Here is a 22448-nt window from a genome sequence, read left to right on the forward strand (position 1 = left end):
AGGATAGGGAGTAACAAAAACTTATACACTGCTGGATTGCCTGGCTGGCTCAGTCAGAAGAGTCAATCCTGATCTCAGGGTTGTGAGTTCAAGCCTCACATTGGGTATAGAGATTACTGAAAAAGTAAATGAATAAACTTAAAAAAAAAAAAAAAAATCTTAGGGGCACCTGGGTGGCTCAGTTGGTTAAGCATCTGACTCTTGGTTTCAGCTCGGGTCATGATCTCACGGTTTGTGCATTTGTGCCCTGAATCAGGCTCTGCACTGATAGCATGAAACCTACTTGCAATTCTCTCTCTCTGTTCCTCCCCCACTCTGTCTCTCAAAATAAATAAACTTTTTAAAAATCCTTATACACTGCTGATAATATAAATTGGAAAAGAATCTGGCAATGTCTAGTAAAGCTAAAAACCAGTAGCCTCTTCATAGACATATAAATACCCTTAGAAAATGATTTCCCATATGTGCTAGCTCATATATACAGGAATATCCATAGCTGCATTATTTGAAATAGCAAAAAAAACTGGAAATAGCCTAAGCATTTATCAATAAAATAATAAATTATCTCATGTTAATACAGTGGAGTGGCATATAGCAATGAAAATGAATTAAGGACAGCTGCATGCCTCACAATGAATGAAATTCAGAAAAAAATTTTAAATAAGACAAGAAAAGCAAGCACAGAAGAATACAGTATGATATAATTCATGTAAAACCCACTAAAATGATAAAACACTGCTGAAATTATCCAGGATCTCAATAAATGAACAGACATATGTTCATGGATCAGAAGACTTAACATTCTTAACATGTCAAGTCTCTTCAAACTGATCTATCAATTCATTGCAATCCCAATCAAAATCCTACCATACTTCGTGTAATACTTAATAAACTAATGCTAAAATTCATGTGGAAACACAAAGGACAGATAACCAAAACAACTTTGAAAAAAAGAAGAAAGTTGGAGGATTCAGACTATCTGATTTCAAGATTTATTATAAAGCTATGGTGATCAAGACAGTATGTGTAGTATTGGCATAAAGAGACAGAGACCAGCAAACACAGCAGCATCCAGAAATAGACCCATACATATATATGGTTAACAGATTTTTGACAAAGGTAGAAAAGCAATTCAATGGGAAAGGGTAGTCTTTTCAACCACTGGTCCTGCAACAGCTGAATATTCATATGCAAAAAAAACACACACACAAAAAAACAAAAAAACCACAAACTTAAATCCGTACCTCATTATCATTAACTCAAATGGTTCACAAACTTAAATGTAATATCTAAACTATAAAATTTCCAGAAGAAACACAGGGGAAATTTTTGTGACTTGGTTAGGTGACAATTTCTTAGATACAACACTGAAATCATATCCCATAAAAAATAATAAATTAGACTTCTTCAAAATTAATAATTTCTGTTCTTTGAAAAGGTTAAGTCACAGGCTTTAGAGAAAATATCTGCAAACCATATATCTGATAAAGCACTTGTATGTGGAGGGGAGTGAAATAGGTGAAAGGAATTAAGAGGTAAAGACTTCCAGTTATAAAATAAGTAAGTCATAGGGACATAATGTACAGCACAGGGAATATAGTCAATGATATTGTAACAACTTTGTATGGTGACAGATGGTAGGTATCATTTCATAATGTCTAAAAATATTCAATCACTATGATGTACCCCTGAAACTAATGGGATACTGCATTTCATTTATGATTCAATAAAAACATAAAGAATTCTCACTGAAGAAAAAAAAAGAACTTGTATCTAGAATGTATGAAGACCTCTCAAAATTCAATAATAAACTTATTATTATTTACATTTTATTATTTTTATTGTTATTTAAGTTATTACTTAATGTTTGAAGTGGTCAAAAGATTTGAACAACACCTCATCCAACCTCATGTGCTACCAAACACATAAACAATGCTCAATATCATTAGCCACTGGAGTAATGTGAATTAAAACCACAATGAAGTATCAATACACATGCATTTGTACAACTGAAATTCAAGACTATACTATGTATTAGAAAGGATGTGCAGCAACTAAAATGATGGCTGCTAAGAATGTAAAATGGTATACTCATTTGAAAAAACAATTGACAGTCTCTTAAAAGGTTGAGTATATGCCTACTAAATGACCATGCCATTCACTCCCAAGCATTTACCCAAAAAAGAAAAGGAAGACTTATGGGGCACCTGGGTGGCTCAGTTGGTTGAGTGTCCGACTTCAGCTCAGGTCATGATCTCGCAGTTCATGAGTTCGAGCCCCATGTCAGGCTCTGTGCTGACAGCTTGCTCAGAGCCTGGAGCCTGCTTCAGATCCTGTGTCTCTCCCTCTCTCTGCCCCTCCCATGCTTACGTTCACTCACTCGTGCTCTCTCTCTCTCTCTCTCTCTCTCTCAATAATAAAAAAATGCTTAAAAAAAAATTTTTTTTTAAAGAAAAGGAAAACTTATGCCCATAAGACATACACACATGTTCACAACAGCTCTATTTATAGCCCAAAATGAGAAACATCCCAAATATCCACCACAGGGTGAATGAATAAACAAAGGGTGGTATAACCATACAACAGAATACTACTTAGCATTAAAACAGAATCAGAGGCGCCTGGGTGGCTCAGTTGGTTGAGCTTCCAACTTCAGGTCATGATCTCGTGGTTCATGGGTTCAAGCCCTGCACAGGGCTTTGCACTGACCGTGCAGGGCCTGCTTCAGATGCTGTCTCCCTATCTCTCTGCCCCTTCTTCGCATGCACACACACATTCTCTCTCTCTCTCTCAAAAATAAACATTTAAAAGAGCTTTTTTAATTAAAAAAAAACCAACAGAATCAGTAACTGTTAACATGCAACAACATGGACGAATCTCAAAATGATTATGCTAAGTAAAAGAAGCCATCCAAAAAGAAGGTAGTTGCTTGGGAATGGAGGGTGGAGGGATTACAAAGGGGCACAAGGAAACTTTGGGGAGCAATGGATAGATTATCTTGATTATGGTCATGGTTTCACAGGTGTACACATATATCAAAACATACCAAATAGCATGTTTTAAATATGTACAATTATACTTCAACAAAGCTGTTTTATTTTTTTTTTATTTTTTTTTAATTTTTTTTTTTTAACGTTTATTTATTTTTGAGACAGAGAGAGACAGAGCATGAATGGGGGAGGGGCAGAGAGAGAGGGAGACACAGAATCGGAAGCAGGCTCCAGGCTCTGAGCCATCACCCCAGAGCCCGACACGGGGCTCGAACTCACGGACCGTGAGATCGTGACCTGAGCTGAAGTCGGAGGCTTAACCGACTGAGCCACCCAGGTGCCCCGAACAACAAAGCTGTTTTAAAAGCTAGCTAACCAAATGCAATTTTTTTCAGAAAAAAACAAACATGCAATAAAATTATAAGGTCAGGAAACGTTAAATATAAAACTAATATTGTGATTAACTATGTGAGGTGGTATCTGGACGTAACAGAGGAGGGGCCTACACAGCTTCAATCTCATTGAGAAATGTTCTAGATGCAAGTTGGGCAGTAAGTTTTCATTTAACGTAATAGGCTTTTTAACTCACATACAAATACTGTATAAGCCATTTAGAAGGTATTCTATTTTTAACATTGTATGGGAAATGTTTATGAATAAAGCTTTTAAAAAAATTTTTTTAAACTTATATATAGCTGTTTTAGTGCCTTCTAAAAGGTTTAAAAACAAAAAAACAATCTTTGCAAATCAAATATTCTCTGTGCATATGAACTTTCTTCGGATATTACTCCTAGAAATGAAGCTGTGTATTTATCACACGGGCAGAACTCTGTTTCCACCTGCGAAAATTTACTCTAAAACAAGTATTAGAGGCAAGGGTAATCACTATGTTGCAGGCTGTGTGTGTCACACTAAACTTGTATATAGTCGGAGCTCTTCCTGGTTCTCCATCACACCTAGTTTGCTGCTGCAGGTCGGATCCTGCAGGGTCTTTTAGAGTATGTTTAGGATTTTGGACTTTATCCAAAGAGAAACGGGAAATTACTAAAAGATTTCAAGCAGAGGAATGACATGATCTGACTGGTGTCTCTGAAAGATAACACTTTTTAAAAGATCAGTTGACAGGATGTCAAAAGTACTTACAGGAAGGCCAATTAAAAACCTGCTATAGCAGTTCAGGCAAGAGATGATTTTGAGCCGAACCAAATAAAGATGGCAAAGAGATGGAAATAAATGAACCAACTTAAGAAATACTTAAGTGATAGATTCAATAGGATTTGATGATTGACTGGATATAATGGTTAAAAGTTAAAAATGACTCCCAGGTTTCTGTTTCAGCAGCAGTGGGATGGTGATGCCAGGCACTGTGACAAGGAATGCTGGAGGAGAAGGAGTTTATGATGAGTCTGATGTGCCTGTGAAATAAATAAGAAGTGAAGATGTCCAACAGGCAGCATATAGCACAAAAGAGTATCTGAAAATCATCTACACAGAGACTGAATTGAAACCCTAGAAGTATGAAGAGAAGCCTAGGTGCAGTAAGAGAAGAAAAAGACTGAGAACTTCAGTTACTGCAATAGTTAGATGGAAGAAGAGGAGAGAAAGGGAAGATTCTAGCTTTTGATAAAATTCTGGTTTCTACCCATATTTAATAGCAAAAATGAAAACTAATGAATTATAAACGAAGTAAAGGATTGATAAGAACAGACAAATACAGACAATAAGTTATAAGTCTAAGAGTGGGATATCAACAAAAAGGTAAAGGGAAGTTTTTGAGTCTAGCACTAGAAGTATGCCCAGTTCCTGAAGACACTCAAATAAATATGTACTTCCAATGGTATGCTGCCTTTACTTTTATTTAATTTGCCTCTTTTATAAAAATGTTTTTAAGTTCCAAAACACTGTTGATACGGATTCCAATGACAAAAAACCAGATGCATAAATCCAATTAGATAATAATGGAGTCTGAGAACATTAAGAATGGCTGGTTTCTTCCCTTGATTGAAATTAACTACTAGCACCTCGGACAATTAACTTATTCCTTGGATATCAAGTCTTATGTTCTCTTTCCACGAACTAGTATAGACAGTCTTGTAATAGTTGTATCCAGAAAATTTTACCTCCAACGTTGGAAACACTTCTCTAAATTCTCATCTTATAGAAGAGAACCGCATTAAAAAACAAAATATAGACCCAAAGACATAATTAAAACAATCTAACATTGTAACTGTTAGGTTACTGTGTAGCGTTACTCTTAAAATCCAAGAGTTCACAATCAACCGGTTTCAGATGGGCACTGGAAACAGACAGGACTGGACCTGGAACCGAACTGTTACATGATCTTGGGTACGTTTCTTAAACACCAAGGACCTCATCGGTAAAATGGGATAAAAGCTACACCACAGCATGATTATGAAAATTAAATAAAATGTGATGTTTTGTTACTTTAAATAAAATTAAAGTAAATCATCAACAGTTTATTCTCTACTTCTACTGCATAATAAGGAACTATAGAGTCTACATGTATAAGACATATGAGGAAGGGAGGAAAATGCTGAAAACCAATATACTATTCCAACCTGACCCATTTATTGGCCCACCATAAGGTGTGATTATACTTAAAATTATCTAGATTCCAACTCACTGTATGTATGCTGTTTTCTTAAAATAACCTTACATTCCAGAAGATGTCTATAGGCTTTATTTTAACGTAAGACAGACATGGTACAAGTAATTACAAGTGTGATGTATGTGAAGAAAAATGTAGGGGGCTAACCTACTCTGGGAAAGTTCTGGAATAATATACTTATACACTAGAAGTAGCAGCAAATAATTCTTAGAATTTAAAATGTTGCTCTCCACTCTGGGGAATAACATTTAAACAATAATCTTGCTTTTAATGGCTATCGTTAAAAACAATAGGGTTATATTTATATCCTATATAAAAATGTATAGATCTGGGGCGCCTGGCTGGCTCAGTCGGTTGAGTGTCCGACTTCGGCTCAGGTCATGATCTTGTGGTCTGTGAGTTTGAGCCCCGCATCGGGCTCTGTGCTGACAGCTCAGAGCCTGGAGCCTACTTCAGATTCTGTGTCTCCCTCTCTCTGCCCCTCCCCAGCTCACGCTGTCTCTCTCCCAAAAAATAAATAAACATTAAAAAAAAAAGTATAGATCTTTTCTAGCCTAATGGCTCATTATTCATAACTTATTAAGATTAGATTTAGTTTAATAAATTCGATGGAAATTATTGTGACCAGTTTTGTACTACCATTCTGATGTAGAGCACTGTTCTTCCATCGTGGAAGAGCTATAGATTTTATACATAAAAAGATTTAAGACAAAAAAATACAAACAGACTCACTAATACATAGTACAAACTGGTGGTTGGCCGGGGGGAGGGGGATGAGTGAAATAGGTGAATGGGATTAAGAGGTACAAACTTCTAATTACAAAATAAATAAGTCACAGGGATAAAAAGTACAGCATAGAGAATACCGCCAATAATATTGTAATAACAAATGGTGACAGATAGCAACTACACTTATCGTGGTGACCTCTCAGTAACGTGTAGAACTGCTGAGTCAACATATTGTACTCCAGACACAAGTATGTCACTGTACTTCTACTATACTTCAATAATAAAAATTCTTTTTAAAAATTTTTTTTTAACGTTTATTTATTTTTGAGACAGACAGAGACAGAATTCGAATGGATTAGGGGCAGAGAAAGACACACAGAATCCGAAGCAGGTTCCAGCCTCTGAACTGTCAGCACAGAGCCCGACATGGGGCTCGAACTCATGAGCTGTGAGATCATGACCTGAGCTGAAGTCAGACGCTCAACAGACTGAGCCACCCAGGCACCCCAATAATAAAAATGCTTAAAAAATATTTCAGAAAACAGACCACAGATATATTCACATACATCTAAAATGTGAATAGACAGGTATAGAATAACAATAGTTAACCTTTATTGAGCACTTTTTATTTGTATTGTTAATAAATACTTAATAATAATTACTAATACATTCTGTGTATTATCTCAGTTAACACATGACAATCCCATGAAACTAGTTCAATTATTATTCCTACTTTATAAAAAACAAAATGTAAGATTAGAAAAGTTAGGTTACTTGCTCAGGTCACAGGGATTCACACTCAAAACTTAATCCAAACGTTCTGTTCTTAAAACGATTATCCTAAATACTGCATGATCTCACTTATACGTGGAGTCTAAAAAAGCCAAACTCATAAAAACAGAGAGCAAAATGGTGGTTACAGGGTCTGGGAAGTAGGGGGATAGGAGAGATGTTGTTTAAGGGTGCAAATTTGCAACAAGTAGTAAATAAGTTCTGCAGACCTAATGTACAGTAGAGTGAAAAAGACAACAATGTTGGATTAGAATCATCAGACTTGCTAACAGACTAGATCTTAATTATTCCAACTCCTAAAAAGAAATGATAATTATGTGGTATGATATAGGTGCTTATTATACCTATATATAATTACACCTACATATTACAATGACAATTACAATATATAAATATATCAAATCAACAGGTTGCGCACGTTAAATTTACACAGTGTTACGGGGCGCCTGGGTGGCTCAGTCGGTTGAGCGCCGACTTCGGCTCAGGTCACGATCTTGCGGTCCGTGAGTTCGAGCCCCGCATCGGGCCCCTGTGCTGACAGCTCAGAGCCCGGAGCCTGTTTCAATTCTGTGTCTCCCTCTCTCTGACCCTCCCCATTCATGCTCTGTCTCTCTCTGTCTCAAAAATAAATAAACGTTAAAAAAAAAAAAAAAAAAAAAAATTTAAATTTACACAGTGTTACATGTCAAATGTATTTCAATTAAAAACCCACTTAAATGCTAAAAAAAAAAACCAAAAAAACCCACAAACAACCATTATCCTAAAGCCTAACCATGTGGTTAGAGCATATGAATGAAAACCAGCCCTCAGAACCACTAGAACTCATAAGTGTATCTATTTGCCATTTATTTTTAGTCTACTTTACATACCATGTAGAATGCTATTTCAAGGAATACATAACCTACACCTTGTCATAATGATAGTATTCATTAAGAACACGTTTATGTAGTTACTTATTTATGTGAATATGTATGCATGTATTTTTAAATAAAGCAAAGGTACAAAATGCAGAAAACCTATAAAAATACCAGTTGTACCATAGTACAATCTAAACAAAAGAGGTTCGTCACAGATAAAACGTACAGTTGACCCCTGAACAAGGTGTGTGTGTGGGGGGGGGGGGGGGCAACGCCCCACTCAGTCAAAAATCTGCGTATAACTTTGTTTTTTTGTTTGGATTCCTCCAAGACTTAACTGGTAATGGTTAATTACTTAACTACTAACTAGCCAACAACTGACCAGAAGCCTTACTAATAACAGAAACAGTGAATGAACACATATTTTGTATGTTTTATGTATTATATAGTGTATTCTTACACTAAAAAAGGAAATGTTATTAAGAAAATCATAAGAAAAAAAAGGAAAAGAAAATTATAAGGAAAAAATACATTTATAATACTGTATTTATAGAAAAATTTGCATACAAATGGACCCATGTGGTTCAAACCCGTGCTTTTGTAACCCTTGATTCGTAGAGCTAACCCAAAGTCTGCTAGAGAAGTGACACTGAGGGGGCAAGTGACATGCTGGCAACTGAAGGCTCTCTCTGTAAACAGAAGGCTAGCTCGTTCATCCCATACACAGTGCGCACTCATGGGCAGTGTCCTGTACTCAGTGTCGACTGAGCTCATTCCTTTTTGGGTTGTTGTTGTTAATGTAAACAGAAAAACCTGCTCCAGTAAAAGAAAGAGTCACAGCATCTTGCAAAAGTGTGTGCTCTGTTTTCTTCTTTGGCCAAGCTCTACATGCCTGAAAGAACAGAAATAAAATAGTACCGTCTACCTCACAGGGCTGCTGCGAGCATCAAATGTGATAAAGCACACGAAGTGCTGGGACAAAGCTGGCCGCACACGGTGCTTTATATCTACCGGCTGCTGCCACCGTCACCAGCATTAGTACGACTCATATGATTATTACTCTGTAACCCATCATCATTTCATGAGAGCCCAACAAGTTACTACATTACAGTGTTGTGTGCAGAAAGAACGTTGGGTTGGAAAACAGAGTCCTTCAAGTTGTTCCACACGTGAGGTGAATAAAAGCGAGCAAATTCTTTGAGCACGCATGTTTCATGAAACCTTACTGTAAAAGGAGGGGTAACGTCATCTACCTTACACAGTCCTGATGAGAATCACATGGTGACCATGAATGAGAAAGTATTTTTTAAACCATAAAAACTAGAAATATGGAAGGTACTGTTTTTTGATGAACAAACACAGGTATACAAGTGTCTAAAAGCAAAACAAGGGTGCTGGGGTGGCTCAGTCGTTAAGCATACGACTCTTGATTTTGGCTCAGGCTGTGATCTAACAGTTGGTGAGTTCAAGCCCCACATCAGGCTCGATGGTGATGGTGTGGAGCCTGCTTGGTATTCTCTCTCTCTCTCTCTCTCTGATCCCCCCCCCCACTCTGATCACACATGCACTCTATCGCACTCTCAAAATAAAAGAATGAACAGTAAAAAGAATTTTAAAACAAAATAGAGTGTTATTAATTTATAGTCCAGGACCACCGGTGACTCTGGGATTGTATATAATCCATACATTTAGGTGCCTGTCCTACGGAAAAATTTTTATCTATAGTTACCATAGTATTTATATAGTAAACCTGACTAATGTTCACAAGCACACACTTACCTTTACTATTGTTTTAGGGCGTTTTTTAAAAAATAATTTTGGCTTTTCAACCACAGGAAGAGGCGGGAGTTTCTTAAGCTCCTGTAGGACGGTGGTTGCAGCACGCTTCTTGGAGAGTTTTTTGCTATTTCCCTCTCCTTCCGCGGAGAACTCTCCTACTGACACCCTAGTAACAAAGCTTTTCATATGTGGTGGTCCACTTTCTTTAATAACCTATTAAATATAAGTAAACTATTGAATATAGACTCTTAAGTAGTGTTATCATCTCATGCATCTTTTAAACACTCGTATCATAATCAAAATTGAAATTACAAAAAATTATGCCAAAATTATAGATTTCTTTAATAAAGTTATATAGACATTATATAGGGGCCATTCATTTTTTGATACTTACGCTGCTTAATAAAATGAAGTTGAAAGAACAAAAATCTAAATAAATACATTCAATTCACACTCAAAATTTGTGTTTTACTAGCTTAAAATAGGCAATTCTAATTATGGTGACCCAGTTTCTTATGGAACAGAAAATTAAGAACATAAAACAAACCATATTGGATTAGCTACACAGACCATGCAGAATAATAGTTTGTATATAACTGTGTAAATATCTAATTTCTCCTCTGTAAGAATAAGTTACTGAAGTCCAAGGACTATTTCTTACTGGAGTTCTCTAGCCCATAAAGCATCCTACAAGTGGAAGCCTCTCAAAAATAACTTATGGGTGAAAATAACCTATTTTTGATGGAGACCTCAAAGGCTGTTTTATAGAAAGGAATGTTTACTCTCTGTGACATGATCTTAAAAAGGTAAGTAGACATACCATAAAAAATACCTATGTTTCTAGAGTAATGGATTATGAATCTGCCAGCTATGAATGAGCATCCTTAAACCCTGTATTAATGTGCTCTTTAAAATATTCCAGTTTTTGGAGGAAAGGTGCTCTCCAAAACCCAAATGCTAAAAACTTTAGTCTCCTTCAAAATTCGGACCTTTTATAAAAGAAACCCTATTCAGTTAAATAGTTTACCATGTAACTTTACATTAAAATTTTGTCTTCTAATAATACCAATTAGGAAAAGGAAAACAACACAGTATCTCAATAATCCAACATTACTGGGGCTAAGAAACTTATGATAAGCATACTTTCCATGTAATTTAAGCTTACTAGTTGAAACACTAAAACTGTTTATTTTAATAACTTTGATGGGCACCCTCCTCAATTAAAAAAAAAAGTACACATTTTACCGACTTAACAGAATACTAAATATTTGACCTTTTTATTGTTCACATTAGATCATTATGAACACCAAATATTCTATACTATAATGTATTGATGCTTTCAAGGAATTCTAAGACTTATAAAATTATTCCTATTCATTGTAGCCTTTAAAAGACCCATGCTCCAACAATTTTTGAGTATATGTAATTACTTTTGATAGTACATTTTCCCTATCATTTCTTGCTAGGACCAACAGGCCGTCAAGTACATTCTATTCCTGCCTTCTTCATTCTGCTTTTAATCTGCTAGAGGCTAAGAAATCAGATAACCCAACTTTAGGAGGATTGTGTCTAAAAAGACAGGTTCTCAGTTGAGGTCAGTTGATCTTGACAGTGAATAAAATGTGGGACCTTTCTAGTAGGTGAACTCCACCCACTTTGAAGGAGGAAACTCTACAACCGTTTTAGCTTATTTCCTGGGTTTTGTCTATTTTCTAGATATTTGAGTTACAAAATTAATGACCTCTTAATAAAGAAGGTATTACAATGATTTAAATTTTTTTCCCTTTTATATGTCACATGATTTTTATAAATATTTTGTGACATGTTTATCTGGCGGTAACGTAGAGAGCTGCTAATTACTTGTTTGTGACTTATTGGTAAAAGTTAAATTTAAACCTATTTTGGTTCCACAAATTTAGAGGAATTTAGATATCCATGTATACGTGTCACAAAACATTAACTTGAATACTTTCAATTTGATCCTACCAAAAACACTAAACCCTATAGCATACTACAAATCTACAAATTATATATATATATATATATATATATATATATATATACACAAAAATATAAATATATTTATATATATACATACAAAAAGTTTAATACAGCAAAGCCAAAGAGATCCGCAGGAATCCATGATATTCTAGTAAGTATATTATAGTAAGTATACAGTAAGTATAGAAAGTATATTCTACTTTCTCCAGGGCCTATATGAGTTCATGATAGACAGTGAGAGTGTAAGAAAGCACCTGAACTCTTTCAGGAGATTAGTATGCCAGTTAATTTATTTGTTCATTTATTTTAAAAAGTGAGGAGCAGGGGGAGAGAAATGGAAGATCTCTACTGAGCACTTACCTCAAAACTGACGGGCATATTTCGCTTCAGAGCAATTTCAAACACTAAGCTGATCTCAGATTTGTTTGCATCTTTGTCATCATCCATTTCTTTTCCGGATTCACCGTTCTAAATCACAAAATACAGGATGGCAATGAAAACCCGCTTTGTAGCAAACTGTTACATATATTCTACAATAAAGAGGGCCTATCTGAAATACAATAAGAAAAAAGAAACCAGAGACTGTATCCTGTGGATTCCTATGTAACAAGAGTAGTTGTAGGCTTTATTGTGAGGCTTTTTGTAATTTAATTTTTAGGGTTTTTCCCCCCGTGAAAGTGGAAGAATAAATGTTGAGTGTGGAAAAATTTTACTCAACCATATACAAATTTGAGTTTATACTATGTCCCCAGACTCACTTTTCTTTAGAGATCTGTATCCCCCACCCATTAGAATATCCCCAATATTCTAATGCTATTTAATTTTCGTAAACACTGAATTGTAGAAGGAGTACAGGATGTAAACCAGGATTTTGGAGCTCTTTGATTCTGGCACCAATTTAGTTATTCACTTCTTTACCACATACTTCTGGAGGGCTTCATATATGTTGAACACAGGGTAAGTCTCAGAGATAAAAAGATCAAGAAACAGTATCCCTGCTATCGAGAAACTTACGACGTGGTGTAAAAACAGATAAGCACAGAGGTTAGAGTCATAATGAAAGTGTACAAGGAGAAAAACACCTACGTCAGCCGTTAACTAAGATGAATCTCAAAGGGGAAGGACAAGAGGTTTGATAGCAGGGCATCTGCAGGGGTTGAACAGTACAGTTTGCAATAACTAAGTGGATAGCTCAATAAGAAGGTATCTTATAAGACATGTCTGGGCTGGAGATACTGTTTTGAAATCAACAGAGAGAGTCGCCAAAGCCATGGAATGGGTGAAATTACTCAGGATCAGCCTCAATATCCTGGTCTGTAAAATAAAGTGGGGCTGAAAAAAATCCACACAAATCTCTTCCACTTTAAATTCCTTGACTCTAGATTAACACAGTGTATTCTATACTCAGTAAACACAGCATTAAATCTAAGGTAAATGAATGCTATTTCCCATCCTTGTTCATATCCTTAAATCCTGTGTTGCCTCAGAAGTGAACTCTGTGGGTGAACCAAAGTTCTCCAAGGTAAGGTCATCCTAGCAGGAACACGTGAGCTTAGTGCAGGAGGCACGTAATCTGAGAGGCAGATCATAGCAGGCCACCATTCTAATATTCTTTCCTATCAGAGGAGATGATTTCTTTTACTTATAAAAATGCATTTGTTTGTCTTGTTAATAATCTCACCAGGGAACGATAAGGAAGAGACTGTCACATGTAGCAGTAACATACCTGAGGTGATTTTTCTGGAATAGGCTCATTCTGCAGTGCTTGAAGGGCTTTCATTGCAGCATTGTGTCTAGCAGCTTGTCGAGTCTTTCCTTCCCCAAAAAATTCATTGTTTCCTACAGTCAGCTGAACATAAAAGATCTTGGGCATTGGGCAATGATACCTAAAATAAGAAAATAAAAATACTAATGTTTGCTCAATAAAATCATTCTATAATCATCAATAAGATTTGTTTTCTTGAAATTGATACCAACCATATAATGTACTATATACCCTCTTATTAACCCCAGTAAAGTTTTAACCTCACAAATGTATTTATAAAAGATAAAATATGAGTCAATATATCTATAGGTATCTATCTCCATGAAAAACATATTAGAGAAAACAATGTGAAACATAAATTAATATAGTAAAATTTATTCAATTATATCACAGAAGACTTCTAGTAAGAAGTTTTCAGTCAGAGTTTTTTTTTTTAATGTTTATTTATTTTTTAGGGAGAGAGAGAGACAGACAGACAGAGCATGAGCAGGGTAGGGGAAGAGAGAGGGGAAACACAGAATCCAAAGCAGGCTCCAGGCCCTGAGCTGTCAGCACAGAGCCCGACGTGGGGCTCGAACTCATGGACCATGAGATCATGACCTGAGCTGAAGTCGGATGCCTAACTGAGCCACCCAGGCGCCCCAGTTTTCAGTCAGATTTTGACAGAAACAAGCCAAATGGTCTGGTGCTGAAGGAGGAGACTCACAACAGAGGCAGGAGACAAGCAAGCCCATTCAGGGGACAGGACGCAGATTTCTGTGACTTCAGCAGAAGAGTTATGACTAGACATGGGAGGGGCAGAGAGATAGAGCTACAACTCCATTCCAAAGGAGTGAGTACTTTGCCAAGTAATAAGATCAGATCGAACATAAGAAAGAATGGGGAGGTAAGCTAATTCTTAAGTAGATAAGCAGTATAATAATAAAACGTATTTAAAGAGAGAAATTTTAGCAGGTTCGCGTTTAACAAAACTGAAGTAAGGAGTTACAACTAGACAGTACTAGTGATGAAGATATGAAGCGATAAAAGGGCTGAATGAGGAAAGAACAAACCTAGAAGAAATTAAGAAGAAAAAATTAAGAGGATATGCAATAAAATACACTAATTCAACAATTATTTGTGGAGGACATTCTATGTGACAAGGGAGTATGACAATGAACAAAAACACATTGTACTGGGTAAGACAGATAGTAACTAAAGTAATATGCAGAGTATCTAGTATGTTAGAGATCTAAGTTAAACAGAAAAAGAAGGAAAGGTTCAGAAGTGTTCGGGAGGTAGGTTTTAGACAGGGTGGCCAAGGAGGGTCTCATTGAGAATATGACAATTGTGTAAAGATCTAAAATAACTGAGGGAGGCAACACCCAGATATCTGGAACAGTGCATCTGAGGCAGAGAAAACAGCAAGTGCAAAGGTCCTGGGGCAGCAGTGTGCCAAGTATGTTCAATTAATTCAGAAGATGCTTATCTGGCTACAGTTGAGGAAGTGAGAAAAGGAAAGCTAACAAAGGAAAAGAGGTAGCCAGATTCCTTAGTGCCTTACATAAAAGTTATTGTAAATATCCAACTTTTACCCTGAGTGAAATGGCCAGCCACTAGAAGGTTTGGAAGAGAAGTAACATACGTGACTTGCATTTTGGAGGGATCACCTAACGATTATGCTGAGAACAGTAGGGGATGATGATGGAAGCAAGGAGATCTATCAGGGGACTACTGCAGTAACACAAGGGAACAGCAACAGGGACCTACTAGGGTAGCAGCAGTCCAAGTAATGAGAAACAGTTCAATTCTGAACAAATTTCAAAAGCAGAGCTGGCCGGGTTTACCAAAGGATTAGTTATGGAATATGAAAGAAGAGTCAAGGATGACCCCAGGGCTTCTGAGCTGAACAAGTGGAAGACAGAGTACCTGTACACCGAGTCAGCGAAGACTGGAGAAGGAACAGGTTTGTTGGGGGTGGGTATCAGCCGCTCTGGTTGGGGGATATTAAATCACTCAGCCTGCTTAGACATCTTAAGTGGAGATGTCAAATGAACAGTCAAGTCTGGACTCTAAGTCTGGACTCTAGGAAAGAGGTCCAAGGTGAAGATAAAATTTGAAAGTCATCAATCAATATATGGATGGAATTTAAAGCCACAGGACAGTGAGAACTCTGTGGGAAGGAGTGACAGGAAAAAGAACGGCAAGCACAGGGTCCTTCCTGAAAGTTAAAAGGGAAAAAGTAGATCTAGGAGGAGGGAGGGGGCAATTGTGGCAAATTATACTCACAGACCAAATGAAATGATGACTGAGAACTAACACCACTGAATTGGGCAATTCAGTAAAAGTAAAAGGATTGATTTTGATGGGAGTGGTGGATTTACAACATGATGTCAAAAAAATTAAGTTAAAATCAGTCCGGTGCTGAAAAATGTCTGTTTCAAAGCAAAGAGAAGTCCAACTGAAGTCCTACTATGTTTGGGATGATTACTGGACATCTGAAGAGTGGGGTTCTATATTCAGCCTGAGATAAACTGCATAGAGCCTGTCATAGAAGAATTCGGCAGGCAGATGGCATTAATTAGCGAAGGCTTACAGAAGGTAAAGGACCAGAAAGGGACATCAGCCCTGAAGATGCAGTTCTGGGAGACAATAACTGAAACCATGTGAGTGGGTCAGCACCTGGAAAGGGTAAGTGTAAAGGAACCGAAAAGGAGAGCCTAAGGCTGGGATCTGATTGAGGCCCATGATCAAAAGGCAGGGGAAACAATAGACGGCAGTGAAGGAGACGAAAAGAGGGTCAGAGTTAGGAAAGAAATTACGACACAATGTCAGGGAAATCAATAGTGTCATCTGCAGTGGGGAAATCCAGAGTAGGAAAAAAAGAAATGGTCGCTGTTTTAAATTCTTAAAGTCAATTTTCTTGGCCACAGTTTTCTATTATTTTGTTTTAAGATAAAGTATTTTAAATGTGTTTTCATTATGTCATAGGTTCTCATTTTAAACAGGCAAATATAAAAAAAGTTAAAGGAAGAAAAAGATCACTGACAGTAAAATACTTTTAATATGCTAAGACGAAGCATCAAAAACCACAATCTGTTTTGCTCTTCGATTACAAGACCTAGTATCCTGAGGTACACAATCTCTCACTGCATTCCTGAAGTGTATTTTCCTATTGTTTTAGATACCCTTACTGCATAGATCTTAAAAGACTAACAAAATAAATGCAGGTTATCTTCATTGTGTACACCACAAAATTCAGTTTTCCACCTACACAGTATTTCATGGATATTTTTAACTGGTTCCACTATAAAACTTTAAAACAGACAACCTGAAATCAGAAATTGACTCCTGTACTGAGATCTTACATGGCAAGCTTTCACCATAGAGCAAATGTTTACAATTAATTATACACTTCTGAAAACAGAGGTCCACAACTGGAATGCTAACAGACCTTTAACTACAGTAGAGGGAGTGGGCGCCACTATAATCACTAAGGCCTGCTGACAATTACAAAACTCATTTCGGTTTGCCACAGAGACAAACAAAATTTCTGTTCATTATGACTTTACTGGAATATGATGTCATAACACATAACCATACTGAAACAATCTGCTGATTTTCTGACCAAAATATTAATTGCACACTAAAGAGCCCTTGGGGCCTCTTCCTTTGTGGCCATCAAATATGGCTCTATATATGTATATGTGTATGCATGTGGATACATATGTATATGGATATTATATTGTGTAACTATCAGAGGAGAAATCAGGTTTGCTGTATTTTAACATAAAAAGTAAACTATTCTAGCACTAACAGGAAATACCAAGAGTAAATGCCTGACTTGTTTTGTTCTAGTTTCATTCCATCCTCTTACTTAACAATGATTCTTAATATTCTACCCCGCATGGTTTGATTACCTTATATATCACATCTCCCCATATCATGGTGACAATTAAAATTAACCAGTATGCCCTCCATAATGGCACCCAGACTGAATCATGGCAGAAATGATGCAGAAAGTCTCCTTGTATGTTAGGTCCAGGTCTCTAAATACCTGTTTCCTTTACTAAAGGAACATTCAGAGTTTATTAACTTTGAAGCTTGATATGTTCTAAGTAGAATTTCTTTTTCTATTTATTTCAAACATTAAGTTCATTCTAGGTAAAGTGCTTTTAACAAGTGATGTACACATTTCTAAAAATTAGTAGATATTTATGAAATCTTACATTGCTATTCTTAAATGATTTTTCTCAATTAGAATTTTTATTCTAAATGTTTATATTTGCATAGTGATTTGCAATGTTTATATTCGCATAGTGACTGTTATTAAAAAATGAGCCATGAAAACTCACTCATCCAGGATATTAAAGTTCAGGGTCAAATGGCTTCTACCCACAGCCTCCAAAATACTTTGCAAAGTGTGATCCCACTCATCAGAATTACCCTCAGTGCCTATTAAAAATGTCCATTCCTGTGCTCCAATCCTGATCTGCTGAATCAGTCTCTGGGGATAGAACAAGAAGCTTCACTTTAACAAAGTTCCCTGGTAAATCTTTCATACTAAGAGTCTGAGAACCACTGCTCCATGATATCACCACAGCTCACAATACAGCATACGTGATTTGATTACTTCAAACGCCACACAAGCAAACGACCACACACATTCCTGTAGCATCATGGTTAGGTTTCCTATATATGTCTCTCACTTAACCTCACAGCGGCCAGGTGAGACAGATGCCCCCATGATCACCATGAGAGCTAACAAATATCCCCAACATGGTTGTGAGCAATCAAACTGAAGTCTATCTAACTTCAGAGCTCAAGACTCAAGAAACTCTTAAGTCATCTCCCAAAAATCTGCTTTATCCTCTTCTATTTTTGTGTTCACATTTGTTTACGAAATTTGTTATGTCCTTGGTAAGCTAAAGAACCTAATACAAGTTCCTTCTAAACCTAAGGTCCACTAGTAGACTTCAGAAGCAATTTACTAAATAGCCACTGAAACAAACAGAGCTCCATAATGAAATCCTAGGTTTTTATGGTATGTCAAGCCAAGCGGGATCAAAAAAGAGACACAATCAAGTAACCATCAAACTGAAAAGTCAGAATAATGAGCATCGAGTGTTACAGTCCTAATGGTCTAAGTTTTATAAAGGCTGCTTGTAAGGCCTTTTCCCCCATGCCTCTTTGCCCTCTGTCTGCTGGAAGTCTTATAAAAACTAAACAAATAAAATTTCAAATAAAATAAAATAAAAGCAAAAATAAATAAAATAAAATAAAACAAAATAAAATAAAATAAAAGCTTCCCTTTCTTTAAATCCCAAAAAAGTCTTTAGATTTGGCCTATCTTCAAGACATCACAAGTCATACGGCAGTAAAGACAGGATATATATTTGGTTCCTTTGAATTAACACTGTCTGACATTCCTTATAGAGTTTTGGTTTTGATTTTTGAGTTAAGGGAAGATTTTACATTCTTATGTAAGTATTCTTATAAGAATATACATAATTTTATTCATATACTTCTATTTGACTGTCAGTTATAAGAAGTTTCCATATCATATATCCTTGCCTTCCTGCCTAAAGTTACTTCATTAATGCTCTCTTTGTAGACTCCTCTTGTATGAGTCTAAACAACTAAAATCCATGTGTCCTCCCCTACCATTCAGTGACTGCTTTTTTTCTAACATGTCTACTCTCCTAAGTATCATTTTTACAAGGTGAGAAAGACATATTCCAAATAACATGAGAACTTTTAAAAATTGAGAAATAATTGCCTCATTTTATTTGATAGCATTATTCATAAATCTCAACCCAGCTTAAGTGTTCATATCTCCTCTACAGGTTTATGTCTTGAAATACATGAACATGTTATCTTCTCATCTAATAAGGAGAGGCTTTTGATTTCTGTGTTTATTTCTAACATTGACTGAAAGCAGAAATGTCACTTAATCTTTCTATCTCAGTTTACTTATCTGTAGAATATTTGCAGAATCTATGTTTAAAGACCTCTAACAGCCAAAACTTAGAATTCAAATGACATGTTGATTATTTTGACTCTTTGTATGCATTTTGGCACTGCTAAGCATTCTTTTACTTGCTATAGAAAAATAATAGGTTTTATCATAAAGCCATAAAATAGTCCTTGGCCCACTTTCAAGCTTGTATGTATATAAAATGTCTAGATAGGAGAGGGTTCTTTCTCTATTCACATCTATAAATTTTGAAAATATATCTCTTATGGGATCTAAATGTTAAGTCTTGAGGAATTTCAAAAATTAGGACCTATTAAAAAAGATTCACAGGGCAGCTGAAAATAAGCTTTAAAGGAGGGCAAGGATAGTCTATTCTATTTGTAGAATTATTATAATGATGTCTAAAATGCCTAGGGGAAAATACAGAAAGATATGTACTAAAAACTGGGACAGGATGCCTTGAAGTGATGGAATTACAAATGATATTCTCTTTCGTAATTTCAATTTTTTTTTAATAATACGGCTGTACTAGAGTATAAACCAAAAAAAAAAATGTTTAACTGAAATAAGTCTAGTTCCAATCCAAATAAAGGTAAATCTGTGTTCCAAATGTAAATTTGATAAATTAGCAGAGTGACTTGTGGAACACAGAATATAATCCACCAGAGTAAATAATGTGTACTGTGTTACTGATGCTAGTACCACAATAAGACCATGGAAAGCATAGCATGTTATCAAAGAGCCCCATTTTGTAAATACACAATCACCACTCTAAATCCTACACTTGGATCCAGCATAAACCTATTCTTCCCCTTCCCTACATGAATAGCGAGATAAATCATCATCACCATTATCATGATTACAACAAAAATATACAAAGCAGTCAATACGTGTCAGGCACTCTTCCAAGCACTATACATACTAATCTCAGTCACCATAACAACCCCAACTTCATTTTACACATAAGGAAATGAGGAAGAGATATTTCATTTGCCCAAGGCCACCCCCCCAGGCCCAAGTAATCTCACACCAGAGCCCATGATCTTAGCCTCTACACGATGCTGTCTCTGAATGAACTAGATAAAATGAACACCATACACTGCAGAGGTACTAACTATAAACTATGGAGAAGTCCTGCCAGACTTGGCACTTAAGGCAATTTAAGTCAAATTAGACCTCAGAGACTAATGGTCACATTGGTTACCAAAGAGAATTTGGGGGAGCACAGTAAGTCCAAGAAACCATGCTGGCTACAGTCTTACTACTCTCTCTCATTCTTTGTCTCTTCTCTTAACATTTTTGAAGCTCATGCTTAAAAGCTGATGTTCCATCAGGGAAATGCAAACCAAAACCACAATGACATAGTACTTCACACCCACTAGAATGGCTATAGTCAGGCAGCCACTGTGGAAAAGTTTGGCAGTTCCTTAAAAATTTAAACAGAATTGCCATTTGACCAAGCAATTTCATTCCTAGATACATATAAACTGAAATTTAGGGGCGCCTGGGTGGCTGAGTCGGTTAAGCATCCGACTTCAGCTCGGGTCATGATCTTGTGGTCCGTTAGTTCGAGCCCCACATCGGGCTCTGTGCTGACAGCTCAGAGTCTAGAGCCTGCTTCGGGTTCTGTCTCTCCCTTTGGAGACCTCTGCCCCTCCCCAGCTCATGCTCTGTTTCTGTCTCTTCAAAATAAGTCAACATTAAAATTTTTTTTAAAAAAAACTGAAATTTAAAACTGCATTGAAATAGGAACGCCTGGGTAGCTGAGTTGGTTAAGCATCTGACTTCAGCTCAGGTCATGATCTGGCAGTTCCTGAGTGTGAGCCCCACACTGGGTGAGCTCAAGCTCCACTTTGGATGAGCAAGAGCCCCACTTCGAGTGAGCATGAGCCCCGCTTTGGGTGAACCCCACTTCTCTCTCCCTCTCTCTGCCCCTCGCTCACTTGTGCCCTCTTTGAAAACAAAAACAAAAATGTATACACAAATGTTCACAGCATTATCCATAATAGCCAAAAGGTGGAAATAAACCAAAAGTCCATCAATCAATAGATCAATTAACTAAATGCAGTATATCCATACAATGGAGTACTATAGAGCCATACAAAGGAATAAGTACTGATACATGGATATAATGTAGATGGACTTTAAAAACATGCTAAATGAAAGCTAGACACAAAAGGCTACATATTGCATAACTCCATTTAGATGAAATGTCCAGAATAGGCAGATCCAGAGACCAAAGTAGATTAGTGGTTGCGGGGGCTGTGAAGAGAGAAAAGGGGGAGTAACTGTTAATGGGCATGAGTTTTCTTTTAAGGGTGATGAAATGTCCTGGAATTAGACAGTGGTAGTGGTTGTACAACAATGTGAATGTACTAATTCATAGCATACAGAATTGTATAATTGAAAATAGTAAAAATGATGTTTACATTATTGTGCATTTTACCTCAATAAAAAAAGTTTTTTAAAAAGTCTTGACTCTCCCTTGCATCCAATCTCCTCAAGAAAAGAGTCTTCCTAGGTGATTTCACCTACTCCTATTTACAGTCCTGGCAGACTCCCAGAAATGAGCCTATCCAATTGGGGGAGGGCACAAGCAGCATCCCTCCCTTTTGCACTCTTAGAAATTAATGACCTGGTCTTCTTCCTGCCCTTGCTTGACTGCCAGGGGCTATGTGAATTAAATTAATTTAAGAAATATTTATTAAGGGCCTAATTCATGCCAGGGACTGTTTTAATCCCTAGGGATGGTAGACTGCCCTCAGGAGACAATCAACAAATAAAACAGTAGCAACTGATAAGATGGGTTAGAAGAAAAGTAAAGTAAGAGAACAGAGTAGTAAGAGAGCCTTTAGGAAGTGACATTTGAATAAAGAGGTGAATGGAGGGAGAATTCCAGGCATATGAATGCCTGGAGGAAAAAAAATGTTCCAAGCAAATGAGATACCAA

The 22448-nt window shown here is 36.6% G+C and overlaps 1 protein-coding gene across 9 annotated transcripts in view; it reads right to left on the bottom strand.

The window, feature by feature from the left end:
- Positions 1-22448, bottom strand: part of STAU2 (staufen double-stranded RNA binding protein 2) — a 309135-nt gene that overhangs the window by 179939 nt on the left and 106748 nt on the right. For all 9 annotated transcript variants that reach the window (XM_007080358.3, XM_042973269.1, XM_042973267.1 and 6 more), the window contains 3 exons: positions 13504-13663; positions 12138-12245; positions 9777-9989 (listed from right to left, as the gene is read on the bottom strand). In XM_007080358.3, coding sequence (XP_007080420.1) covers positions 9777-9989; positions 12138-12245; positions 13504-13663 — 481 coding nt within the window. The remainder of the gene's footprint in view (positions 1-9776; positions 9990-12137; positions 12246-13503; positions 13664-22448) is intronic.

This window comes from Panthera tigris, chromosome F2 (assembly GCF_018350195.1).
Source record: "Panthera tigris isolate Pti1 chromosome F2, P.tigris_Pti1_mat1.1, whole genome shotgun sequence".
Classification (NCBI taxonomy): domain Eukaryota; kingdom Metazoa; phylum Chordata; class Mammalia; order Carnivora; family Felidae; genus Panthera; species Panthera tigris.